Here is a 14,118-nt window from a genome sequence, read left to right as displayed (position 1 = left end):
AGCGGTTTCCTAGAAACAGGAAGTAAAAACTTCGGTTACATATATGAACGAAAGAGGTCACATAGTCGGATAAACCGAAGCGGAATTCAACGTCATTCAATGAATCTTCGAACTGTTGAACTGAACGAATAAATGTATTTACGTACGAACCACCGACGCAGCGGAAAATGTAGAATAGTTTTCACTAGGAAACACACCGAGAATTTCCAAGGACTTTCAACACAGAAATACTATTAGGGCTTTGTTTATTTTCTCATAGATGGTATTCTACACGCAGCTTCTCCCGAAAAGGAGCTAACCTATTTCTTCTTCAGCTGCGGTGGTTCGAAGACGTTTTAACATCTCAGAGTTCACCGATTACAATTCAAAAACAGAGTGAAATACCAAATTATTAGATACAGGGTATAAAAAATGTTTTTTAGTCAGGTGACGAACAATGTTTGCAGTGCTGATACGTAATTTTCTAGCATCGATACTGCATAGAATAATAATCAGAAGCCAAGGTGATTTGAAGGTCACATTATTCACAGAAATAAACGCACACAAATTTCAGGTATATTTACAATGTGTATATTACAACAATGAAATTTATGTGTATATATTTCAGTAAAAAATCATGAATCACTTTGTGAAAAGCACTAAATAAATTAAACTGATTATTATTTTACGAAAAATTGTGAAAAAATTTGATAGAGAGAGATTGCGGCTTATTCACTATTATAAATAGTATACCAATGTAACCCATTTCAAGTCTCTAGCTCATCAGGAAGTTAGTTTAAAATCAATTGCAAAATTTGCCACCGAACAAACAGACAAACAAACAAGAAATCGAGCTAATAAAAAAGTGGTAACAAAAAGAGCAACACACTGTTGAAATCATTCTGGAAAAACACGCAGTCGGTGAACAACCAGAAAAGAAAAAGAAGAAGGATAGACTTGCAGAGTATTCAACAAATACTCAGAAATCGTACACATTACACCACCACAAATTTTTTGCAGGCATTAGCACACAATATTAGATTATAATAAATTTAATGCAATTAATGTTTTTGTTACACAATTTATCGAATGTACTTAAAATCTTTGTTATATTGATCGAGGCAAGTTATTAACAACGGGAATATTATTCTCCTCGCAACTATTATTTTTATCGCACAATTAATTGAACGAAGCTTAAATTTTTGTTACTTATTATGTTAATATTTTCGTTGTCATACATGTTTTGGTTGTTATACAGTCCATCAAATGTATTTGAAATTTTTATTATATTCATTGTTAGTTAAATGGACTTCCTTTTCGCTATTTTGAGAATAATATATTGTATCTAATAATTTAAGAACATATCAATTATATGCAAATACATTCTGTTCGGTTTTTTTTTGGTTTCACTGTATTTCTTGGTAAATCTGTCCTCTTATTCGCTATATCAAGAAAAAGTATACATATATGTATTTAGTACAGCATATGAAGTACCATAGTATGTTCAATAATAGAATATATTTCGTATAAAAAGATACTGTTTCAGAAACGAATGTGTACGTAATAATAATATAAAGTGATACGATCACTGAGGACGGAGAACGATAACGATCAATGAGATCAATGTGATATTATAGGACATGGTTTTGCGTGACGCAACAAGTGAATACGTTGGAAATTATGCAAACACTGCCTGTGACCTGGAAGATTCATTGGTATATATTATTACACCGAATGCATTCTCGAGATGATATACATACATACGTATGTATATACAGGCAACCTCGTTACTCACTACAGAGAAAGAAGTTCCAACGTCACGCGATAGATGGAAACAATAAATTTTCTGATTTGATGCCGGAAAAAATAAACGAGAAATGGAAAATATAATATTTAGTGGGTTTCTCGAAAAAAGTGGAGTCTCGATTTCGATTTGGCTGGGTACGTTGCCATTCAACAGGCCTTGGCTAGCCCGTGCACTAGTTGCCGTTCCTCTTTTTATCGTAAAGCACGAGTACCTGACCAATTTTTTGAATTGATTTTCTTAGAGAGATTTACCTTACGATTATTTACCCTACGAAAATTCGACTCACCGGGGGTTTATAGAAGCGTTAATAATTTACTGATTGTACTATTAAACCTATGTTTAAAGTTATCTTGCCGTTAAGAAACGATTTACGCTCGTGAACGTAAAATTATTTTCAGCAATAATATTTAAAATTGAAACTGAAAAAATAAAGACAAAATACAAATATATAAAATAAAATACTATTTTCAAAAATGACTGCCTCAAATAAATTATTTTATTTTCAAAAATTACTGCATCAAATAAACTATTTTATTTTCAAAGTTGTACACACACTTTAAAATAAATTGGATTATTTATTATTTACTATTTAAAATACTATTTTCCCCAGCTCTGTTCCAGGCAACATTGCTAAAACATTTTCTCCTTTTTAGTGCATTTCAATATAAGCGTAGTTTTTAAAGAGAGTTTTTCTTTATATATTCTTTTATATTTTCTACTTTTTAGTCTTTTTTAAATGGAACGCAATATAGAAATACGCGAGGTAGAATAAGGGGATGACTCCGAGAGACGACATCTCTTGACGGAGTCCGAAATTGTCCGAAACGGAACTGAATGAACGGAACACCACCCTTGAGTCAGTGGAGTGGGGATAAGTCAGAGTGGGAACGCGTAGTGGAGTAGGGAGCGTTAGCGCGCGGAGTGGGGATCGCTGAACGCGATGACGATTATTTTTTAATACTGCATTGTCATCCAGTTCCGAGTTATGTTTAAAGTTTCAAGTCTCTAGCTCATCGGGAAGTGATCTAAAATTCGATTACAACATTTGACGCATGCAACGATAACGAGAACGTCGACAACTCGGCGAGCTAATATAAGCGTGGCAATAAATAATAAAAACGTGGTAAAAAAGAAATTCATTTTCGAAAATTCAGCTTGCTTCCGTGGTCAGCCTCGCGCGGAAGGGTCGCACCACCTGTTACGAGCCACACGGACGTAAACATAAACACGCTCTAATCGCGCACGCATATTGCTCTAGAAGAGAGGAGTTCGCGGAGCAGGGGTTGTAGTCGGGCCGATTCACGCCCAACGTTTCGAGATTCACGCAGCGCGGAATCTACGCGTCTTGCGCGAATATGCAATCCGCGAGTCGGTGAGGAGAGAAGTGGTGAGAAGGGGTAGGAGGAGAGCGTCACGGTGGCACGAGCAGAAGAGAGGAGAGGTGAGGAGAAAACAGGAGAGGAGTGGCGTGGCGAGTGGTGAATCTCGCAATCTCTTACTCGCGATCAGGCTGTCGACACGACGACAACCCTTCCTCGAAACCAACAGTGCTTTACCCTCGGCCACGCATCGCACGGTTGTTCGCAGTCGGCTTCTCGAGGACGAGTCTCTTTTTACGAGATAGCACGATGCAACCAAGGATCGCAGTGATTATCGTCGGTCTTGCGCTCGTCTCGGTGGTTCGTTCAGGTGAATATTCCCTACGCCGATACAAACAGAGTACGACCAGTGAAACGTGGTGAAATGCACACCGACATCCGCCGAAGTGACACGGCGCGGCGGAGATCCGAGGATCGGCAGTGGTATAGACGCGCCTGTGGTCAGACGCGCGTATTTGCCGAATTCGTCCTGCGAATCGCCGAGATTCTTCACCGGCGGAGAATCACAGCGTTTCTTTACCTGTATTCCTGTTTCTTGGACCACAGCCTGCATGTTGCTTTCTATTCTGTGCGTGTGTGTTGTGAATTTCTGAAAAAAAAGATCGGTAATTCTGTATTAATCCTTCGAGAAGTTCTTGAACCACGATTTTCATGTATTTTGTTCCGTTGCTCTGGTGGAGGTAATGCGTTCCAAGCTTAAAAGTAAACCGAGCACTAAAATAATAAAAATAACATTGCATTTGTTGAAATGTTTCCTTCATGAAAGTAGCTTCAGAGTTTCAGTAACTGTGAAATAGTTAATTGTTTTCTCACAAAAGAATTTTCATACTTTTGATAATTATAAAATGGGAAATTTCAAATTGCACATGGCTTGTTTCCTATGAAAGTATGATTATTTCTTTAAACCAAGCGCTTGGAAGTATCAATATACGTAGTTCCAATAGTTGCAAAATAAGAAGGAAATAAGAGTAGCTTTGTAATTATTATAATTCTGAAATGAAAAATCTGAGATCGATTATTTGATCGTTAGTTGTAGATTTAGTGTTAATTGTTGCTGACTTTAAGTCTATTACTGATTAAATAGGTTTTTGAACACTTGTTATAAACCTGGAGGCAAAATGAAATGTTTCTTGCAATAATGATGGTGCAGACTAATGATCGCTGCAAGTTCATGCATGTTTCTCTTTTGTAAAATAAGGAGCATCAACTGCGGGGATAAAGTTTCCCGATGCAAAAAAATCCGAGCGCTCTCTATTATCTTTTGATAACTGGTTTTTGCTAGCACTCTCGTTTCCTGCGATCTATACATATAATGAAGCTATAGACGGAAAGCATTGAAGTGTGTTTTACATCAATTATATGGTTATATTTATCTTGCATGCATTTTGATTGTATCTATAATATGGATTTTATAATTGCATGTGTGTAAATTCGAACTGTTTAAAAATGCAATTTATTGAGACTACGGTTTGCTTTACAATGACTTGTTAAATGCTTTACTACTTGACGTCGGTATTATAATGCCGTATATACTTGAAAGTATAGTAATTTTCTAGCTGAAATAATTGACCATTCATTTACAGGTCTGTACGGTACATTTATTCTTAGAATAGAGTAAACATGGAAACATAAACATATCGTTTAAAGTACAATATGTTTACAAGTTTTTAATAATAATAATTGCATAAGAACTTTATACAACATATTGCTTATTGTTTGTTTTATAATTTTGTTTGACGAATCACTGAATTTCATTTGTTCAATTTATTTTGCAAGGGCGAATTTTTCACTCGAACTTTCAATTGTGAAACATGTGACGAAGATGATCGAATTTTCCCACGATGTTCAGCGGATCAAGTTGCGGTTAATTCTCAAAAATTAACGTAATGACAGTTTAACTAGTTACAGACTTAATGCTATAAGTAACGTAATTAATGACTTCAGTACACTCTAGATTGAATCTCAATCTTTTTAATGTATATCAAATACAAATGCATGGTTAAATCTATATTACAATCATATTTTACAATTTTCTCAAGAGAACAATATAGTTTGACTTGAATGTCTACACATTTAATTAATTCATGTTGTACAAAGCGTGTTCTCATATTTTATAAACAATTTTATTGTTTTACATCTTTGTACATACAAACGTGCTTGTAATACAATTAACTTAATTTGGAACTTGCATTGTTTAAAAATTAGTACACACATTATTATTCGGAATTCTTTTTTCTTTTCATTACTTTTTAAGGCAAAATTATGAAATTTTCACATTGTTGTTTTTGACATTCGTTAGATCCTACATTCTCCGGGCTTTATAAAAATTCTTCTTTGAATTTAATACATTACGGAAACTTGCTTTTGGGTTCCGGTTTAATTTTAATATATGTACATATTGTATATTTCACTTCTGTATGCCATTTCATTTTATGTTCTTTATGTTCTCCCGCTTACTCTAATTCGTACTACCATTCTTTTACTTGGACTTAGTTTAATGGATTCGATGTTTTATACGCATACTTCGCCATAGATCAATTTTTTTTATCTAAGCATTTCAAATATCGACTGAGATTTATTTCTGCGGCACGAAGTAAGCTAAAGTACAGTATACACATGTTCATACATACACAGCCTACATTAAATCAAGTTATATTCGTAGCTTACAGTCTTTTAAGAAATTAAAAATGAGAAAACAAGCTTTAGGTCGGGCAACTAATATTTCGAAACCATAGATCAATTTCCTTATCCTGTCTGTCGTTTTAACCTTGCAGCTGTGCATGCTGATTATACTCGTAACGATAATTGTTTATGCTTCGCTGAGCACTCATTTACAAAAATTTCCATATAGCATTAGAAGTCATGTATTTTAGACTATCTTGAGTCAAGGACGAAAGTAAAAAACAAAGTTTATTAAAAGTGGATATACGCAACGTGACTGATAAGATATCTACAAATTTACTGTGTATACTATGTATACACACTTTAACATTTGCTTCTTTAACATTTCTGATCCTGAATTTAAAGAATGGATTTTATCTTTCAGTAATTTGCAGATTATTCTTTTTATACAGGAATATGCACGAATAGGATAAGCAAATATGGCTTATTATCTTGAGAGATGTTGTGCAAATGTTTCTTAGGATGAGATTCAAGAGGTTTCTCTGATTTTTTTGTTGTTTTATTGTGAGTATATAGTCGGTTATAGAAAATTTTAAAGAATTCAAAATTTTATACGTCTTTGTGGTTCGCTGAGTTTTATTTCAAAACAGAGGGATAGTGGGTTAAGTGCAGTTTGTCGAACTGCAACTGGCCGCTGCTTAGGGGATGCGAGTGGCGTCGCGACTTTTGGCGCCACGACGCTGCGACCCAAATAATAACTACATACTCTGGTTTACGGAAATATTCGAATACCGAGAATCAACATCGTCAGTATAGCATAAAATTGTCCCGGGGGAAACATCTTCACTATCAAAATATTATCTTGGCGTCTTTTCATTTTTCTGTTTAGTCTGATTCATAGCTTTATTTGCAAAATTATATATTTAAAAAAAAAAAACAGACACTTTAAGACGCCAGTACGTTTTCGGATGGAATAGAATATTATATTTTATTAACTCGTTCGCTACCAGGGTCTCATGGGAAAAACGCCCACCACAGCCCATGTGGGACTGTATCCCACCAATTCAGGATTATATGACACCAATTGGAATAGACTTTACGTATTTACAGTCGGTAACAAAAATATTGGGACAAAATTGCAATAGATCGGAATAGTAGAAAAAATACTAAAAGTTGCATTTCACAACTTCTTTATGTGGGCCTATATTGATAATTTAAAAAATACGTTTTGTAGATCTGTGTGAATTAAACAGATTTTGAAAGTTTTGTCAAAATCGGTGGACGTTGCAATGAGCTACAAACGTTTGAAGATGGTGAAAATGGCAATTTTTCACCATTTTCGGCCTGTAACTGCAATAAATCAACCGATTTCGATGAAACTTTCACAGTGCATATAATTGACACAGATCTGAAAAATGTACTTTTTAAATTTTCAATATAGGCCCACATAAAAAAGTTGAAAAAGCAACTTTTAGTATTTTTTCTACAATTCCGATCTATTGCAATTTTTGAAAAAATTTCTTTTCACATCCTGTAGTAAACTAATTGCTTTTGCTTCCCAAAAAAGTTCTAATCGCATGGTCCAATATTACAGAAGTTATCGTCTTTTTAAGAGTGTTCCAATATTTCTGTGACCGACTGTATATTTAGAACATTCTAGAAGACCAAAAACGTCTGTCGCATATATGACGGCTGGTAGCGAACGAATTTATTTTAATTTACTAAAGAGGAACCTTCAGTCTATTGATGATATTATTTGCAAGAATAAATATTAAAACAAGGGCATTGTAAAATAGCAGAATGTTTTGGCATAGAAGAGATAACATTTATCGTACATTGTACTAACCTTAATTTCATGAAAGAGAACCTTCAATCTATTGACAGTTTGGAACACTAAATATGAATATAAAGCAAGGACATCGTGAAATAGCAAAATGTTTCTCTCTCTCTCTCTCTTTCTCTCTCTCTCTCTCTCTCTCTCTCTCTCTCAATAGAAGAGACAACATTTACATTCTATTAACTTCAATTTAACGAAGTAAAACTTGCTGGAAGTAAACTACGAAGTGACACTACGATATTTGTTATAGCAAAAGTTTTATAATCACTTGTTGTTTTATTAGACTTATTTAAAACAATTATTATTAATTATATGATTTAATTCGTAGATTAAATCATGTATGAATATCATTGTTTCAATGTTTCTTTAAGATAATTTATAATCTTTATATAAATTTGCATTCATCCTCAAATAATCATACGACCTTCAAATGACCTTTGATTTATAACCTGAACATTTAATGTCCAATTTGAACAATTGGGATGCCTAAATTAGCTAAAAAAGTTTATTTTTAATCAGATCAGGTTTTAAGTGCAATACAAACTTTTAGACAATGTTTACTCAACATTTTCAATAACTGAGAATTTTTCCGAAGTCTACAATTAATAATCATAGTGATACTCGTCGAGCAGGGTTTCAAAATATTGATTGAATTTTCTTTAGATTAGTTCTGATTTCACGATAGCTTCGATCGTCATTTAATTTTCAAGAGGTCAACTAAACTCGCAAGAATTGATGTTTTATGCTCGCACGAGAGCAAAAATGGGTTTACTATCGTGACTCCCATGATTTATTAGATCACGCTCGATAAAAGGCAAACGCGAAGGGACACTGAAAATGCAGTCTCGCTTATAAAGACCCTCGGGAAACGAGACCACACTGTATTGGTTGGGTGGAATTATGTGATGGCCGAAAGGGAGTCCGACGTTGCTGAAGCGACTACCAGGCGCCAGAAGGAGCAGATTATTTACTTCATCGGGGAAACAAAGAATCGTTGGATTGAAATGGACTATAATCTGGAAAAATGGCTCTCACATTTCTCCAAGAATCCATTCGTGTAAAGAACCTTATGAGCTTATTATATGTTTCAACAACTGAAACGAAGGATATGATGCCTCGGAGGGTCTCTCTATTTCAGTTGAAACACGTTAATTCTAGAAATAAACAGAGGAACATTTCTCTGTCCTCATCTTATATTTAATAAATTATGTTTAATAAATAGACAGCGGATCTTTATGCGAAATGAAAATGGTCCACCCGAATTGCAACATACTGGAATGAAATAGAAAATGTTCTGTCTAGATATACATATATTTAATAGGTTAAAAATAACATCAGAGCTTTTTTAAATCCATCTGATGTTTTTACTCGTTTCACTCGTTTTTGTCATAAATGCATAAAATCCGCTGTCAATTATAATAATGAATCTACACTTGTCAAAAAGCATTTTACAACTTTTTTATGTGGGCCTATATTGAAAATTTAAAATATACGTTTTGCAGATCTGTGTAAATTTTATGTATTCATTGTGGAAGTGTCATCGATATCGGTTGACGCGGGAAAAAACGGCAGACATTGAAAAATGTAAGAATCCTTAGATTTATTGCAGTTAGAGACCGAAAATCATGAAAATCTTTTTAGCATCCTGAAACGTTTATAACTCATTGCAACGTCGACCGATTTAGACGAAATTTTCAGAATAAGTTTAATTGATACAGATCTACGAAACGTGTTTTCTACATTAACACATAAAAGCCACATAAAAAACTTACAAAATACAACTTTCAGAATTTTCTCTGCAATCCCGACAATCTGCAATTTTTCTCAAAAATTTTGTTCACGTTGTGTAACAAACCAATTGTTCTTAATTCAGAAAAAAGTGAAAATCGCATGGTCCAATATTAAAATACTTATCGTCATTTTAAGAGTGTCCGAATATTAGTGGGAGTATTTTGTGATATTAGTCCATATTATTTATTATTACTAGACTGCGGATCTTTATGAATTTATGGCTTCTAAAAATTTTCAAGAAACGCTAGAGTATAAAAATCGACGGAATTCAGTACGATTTCAATTTATTTCTGATCTGAAGAAGCTATTACCACGGAAAGTAAGATTTGGTTTGATTAGATTTTCTTAAAATTCGTCTACAAAAATTACGAATTGCATGAATTGATTTTCTGACATTGAAATATTTTTGTCGGTAACATTCCTAATACGTATAACGAATATCTTACGATTTTATAAATTCATTTATTCTTAATAATTAATACGTTGTTATTATTATTGTGTTGTTTCGCAGATACCAATCTGAAATGCTACATGTGTACCACCTCCACGAATCCACACTGTGCCAGCGATCCAAAAGCACACGGCATCCAACTTGTAGAATGTACTCTCAAGCTCATGTCCGAATGGCGAGACACTCTTCAACATAATAAGAACGTCTCGGCTGTGGTAGCGAAAATCTTCGATGTGGACCATCCGACGGATTTCAACCATGTTGCACCAATGACCTGCGCGAAAGTGGTCCTGAAGGGTAAACACCGAATTTTCAATCATCAACCAACAATCAATTTTCTCGTATTAATCACTAGAGTGCAGATCTTCACGCACTTATAGCTTCTGAAAATTTTTAAACAACGCTAGAGTATAAAATTTCACACAATCAAATACTATTTTCATTTATTTCAGTAAAGACAATGCAAATCGAATGATAATTCATTAATTTTTGTTTATAATAATCATTTTATAAAACATCTCCAACATATTCGTCACACTTTCCTGCTTGAAACGACACCAAGCACGACACAGTTTGAATCGTATTTACTTTTTTAAACGACGATACGGTAGAACCTCGATTATCCGAGCGAATTAGTGAATGTATTCGGGTAATAGAATAATACTTTGCTACAATGCTTACTTGTTGTACACGAATCGGTGAATTATAATGGTGAATTCGAATATCGATTCGGATAGTCTCCACTGTATCGTGGATTAAACCAGCAACTGTGCTTCGAATTGTATCATGCTTGGTCTCATTTCAACGGGAAAAATGTTATCAATATAATGAGAAAAGTTTCATAAATAAATAATAAAAGCAAAGAAGTCCTGTCACTGAATCAGCATTGTCTCACTGATTAGACTGCGGAACTTTATGCAAAGTAAACATTGTCTGCATCAATTGCACAAAATAGAAACTAAATTGAATGTTATTCTCGTCCCTTAATGATTATAATAGAGGAGATATCGTATATTGTAAAATCTTCCAACAATTTTGATTTTCATCTACTCAATTTTGCTATAATGATCCGCAGTCTACATATCATGTTCTACTTCTCGGCAGTTGATGCCTGGGCTCCTCAAGGGACACAATAAATTGAGTTCATATGCACAGAGTTATTTATCGCTGCTTTAATCACAGACTTGCCCCAACTTTAACTTCGACTACCCACATATTGCAAATTTCCCGACTCGAACCCGAAATTTCGGGTACTCGCACACCCCGTGTTTTCAAATTTTCGGCAATGGGCCGCAGCTCTTCTGACGTCATTCGGTCCCACACCCGGCGCAGAGATTTTTTCAGCGACGCGAAACTTTTATGGGGCTGAGCAGAGGCCCTGGCCTCCAAAACAGACCAAACGCTGGAGTTCATAGAGTTGAGATCCGGTGAGTACGGCGGCCATTCCGCAGATGTGATGAAACCTGGAAAATGGGATTTGCTACGGTTTTCCTGGATCAAGGGGTCAAAATCAACCTAGAAGTGTATCGACGGGACATTCTCGAAGCCGTCGTACTTCTGTGGGCCCAACAGCACCTCGGCGATCCGGAATGGACGTTACAGTAGGATTCCGCACCAGCCCACAGGGCGAAAACGACTCAGAAGTGGTGCAAAGCCCATTTTCCAGGTTTCATCACATCTGTGGAATGGCCGCCGTACTCACCGAATCTCAAACCGATGGACTACAGCTTGTGGTCGATTTTGGAGACCAGGGCCTGTGCTTGGCCCCATAAAAATTTGCAGTCATTGAAAAAATCTCTGTACCAGGAGTGGGACCGAATGACGCCAGAAGAGCTGCGGCCCATTGCCGAAAATTTCAAGACACATTTGAGCCTCTGTATCGGCGCAAAGAGTGGCCATTTCGAAACTTCTTAAATATATGAATACTAAACGTCCATGTTATGGTTGTCATTATTTAGTTTTTCAAAATTCGTCAATTTGACAGAATTATAATAAGAAATGATTAACTCCGTTATTTCTTGTCACCCTGTAATAATGGCGAGTTGAGCTCGTCTAAACATTTCAAAAAAAGATAAAAAGATTTTCATTAAGATTTTGGCTTAGGGTGCCAATCATTGTACAGTTTACCCCACGATACACCAACAAAAATTGTGATGTTTTTATAATATTTATGAAAATGAGGATGACTTTATAGAAATTTCGGCCAGTGTATAGCGGTCGCGACATGTAATAGTGAAACAACCTGTACAACTTAATGATCTGTCATTATTTTATCGATTTTGTTGGCAGTTAACAAGAAAGAGGTTACGTTGAGAAACTGCCAGATAGCGAAGACAGAGACCCTCGATCCCTGCAAGTCGATACAAAGACAGGTGAACAGCAACTCTTCCTCCAGCCTAGAACACTGCGAGCTTTGTACTCACGACGCCTGCAACACCTCGCCCGGCCTCTCATCCCGAATCTTCGTCACCTTGTTGTCCTTTGTCGGGGCTGTAATCCTCGGCGGCTTTTACAACGGCGCGTAACCTTTACGTGTCACGTTATTGAATTGACTACGATCGCCGTCGGAGACGTGTCACGATCGATCTCATAGCGCATTCTAAAACTCGAACGCATATACACATTGTTCATTGATGTCTCACGTTGTTTCACGGCTACAAGAACGGGCTGAGAATCCCCTTATTATCCCTTATTTCGAAATCCACTCCTTTCTACTCGATTTAAGAAAGAAACTTATTTTACATGTGGATTACCTGTTTTATCGTCATAAAACATGATGTTCGTCAAAATTTCGAATTACTATTCGTTGAATTATTGAATTACTTTGTCGAAGACTATATTGCACAATGCTCTCTATTTTCAGACTGATTTTCGGTGATCATTTTCCTCGAAAACTATAGCACAGTTCTTGATTAATTAATTGATATAATTAAATAATTAAAATAATATGTATTCTTTTTAGAAATGTATTATTATTAGACAGCGGATGTTATGCATTTATGACAAAAATGAGTAAGTGTAATTATGAACATTAGACGAATCTAAAAATACTTTTATATTATTTTCAACCTGTTGAACATATTAAGAGTGAAAATAAATTTCCATGTTACTGCGGTTTGCTGCAATTCGGCTGGCAAATTATTATTTTGCATAAAGATTGGCTGTCTAATTTCACGGTCCAACAAAATTCAACTTTTTTTGGACGTTCCGATTCACACTATGCGATTCTTATAAGTTTTCCGCGCTGATTCCGAATCTGCCCTTAATTTTTCTCCTAGACGCACAGTTTTTCAGATATTTGAGTTTTAAACATGTATAAACAATCGTAATGTATTAATATTGGATATCACTGTATTCGGGAGAGTCTACAGAACTTTTTGCTGTAAAGAACTATTCAATATCTTTTGTAATAACATCACAATATTTGTTTACAGTGGAAAAATATGTCTTTCTTTCAAACTCAAATATCTGAGAAACTGTGCGTCCAGGAGAAAAATTAAGGGCAGATTCGGAATCAGCGCGGAAAACTCTACAGGAATCGCAAACTCTTTTTTGGCTGTTGGACAGTGTTATTACGAACGGAGTATAATTTGTTTATTTAAATTGGAGAACAAAAATGGGTGAAACATTCACATTTATGCAACTGTTTCCGAGGGATAATTGTAATGATGTGTAATTGGAATTTGCTTCGGAATCGTTCATTTGTCATTCTTGTTTTCCCCCCGCATGAAATCGCACGTGACGTTCGACTCGTTCTGCTTCGAAACACGATAATTTTTGATTCTTCAACAAGTTGGCCAGCGGAACTTTGTACACCGAACTCGGACAGTTTATATATTATAGTCGGCGTAATTGCAATGATCGCGTTCACAACGTGTCCCGCAGTCGCGAGTGCCCGTATTCAAACTAAGATAAACAAATAAATCTTGGATGTTGTTGTATTCGTTAAAATGCATTTGCGATCGATGGGTATTTATGGGGTTCGACTTTTGCAAGCGTAATTAACTAAATATACAATTATATACGTGCGTGTGTGTATTATACGGACGAGCGAGCTTGTAAATCGTGATATTTTGATCGGTGTCTGTAAAAGAACAATTATGCTATCGAGCTTCTCAAGGACAAATAAAAATATAGCACAATTACTTCATGTGTGTGCAAATTAATAACACATCCTAGTAAGAAATTCATTGAAATTCCGATCATCAGATTTTGTTAGTTGCGAATATGGAATGAGTTGAAGCCGTTGTTT

General features: G+C 35.3%; 1 protein-coding gene across 1 annotated transcript; it reads left to right on the top strand.

The window, feature by feature from the left end:
• Positions 1-3,265: 3,265 nt before the first annotated feature.
• On the top strand, positions 3,266-14,011 carry LOC143221846 (uncharacterized). Its single transcript, XM_076447441.1, has 3 exons — positions 3,266-3,475; positions 9,927-10,163; positions 12,156-14,011. The coding sequence occupies exons 1-3, from the start codon at positions 3,415-3,417 to the stop codon at positions 12,389-12,391; spliced, it is 534 nt and encodes a 177-aa protein (XP_076303556.1). The 5' UTR covers positions 3,266-3,414; the 3' UTR covers positions 12,392-14,011.
• The last annotated feature ends 107 nt before the right edge of the window (positions 14,012-14,118 follow it).

Source organism: Lasioglossum baleicum, chromosome 3 (assembly GCF_051020765.1).
Source record: "Lasioglossum baleicum chromosome 3, iyLasBale1, whole genome shotgun sequence".
Classification (NCBI taxonomy): Eukaryota; Metazoa; Arthropoda; class Insecta; order Hymenoptera; family Halictidae; genus Lasioglossum; species Lasioglossum baleicum.
Note: the sequence above shows the minus strand (reverse complement) of the source record. Positions and strands in the feature narration are given on the sequence as shown.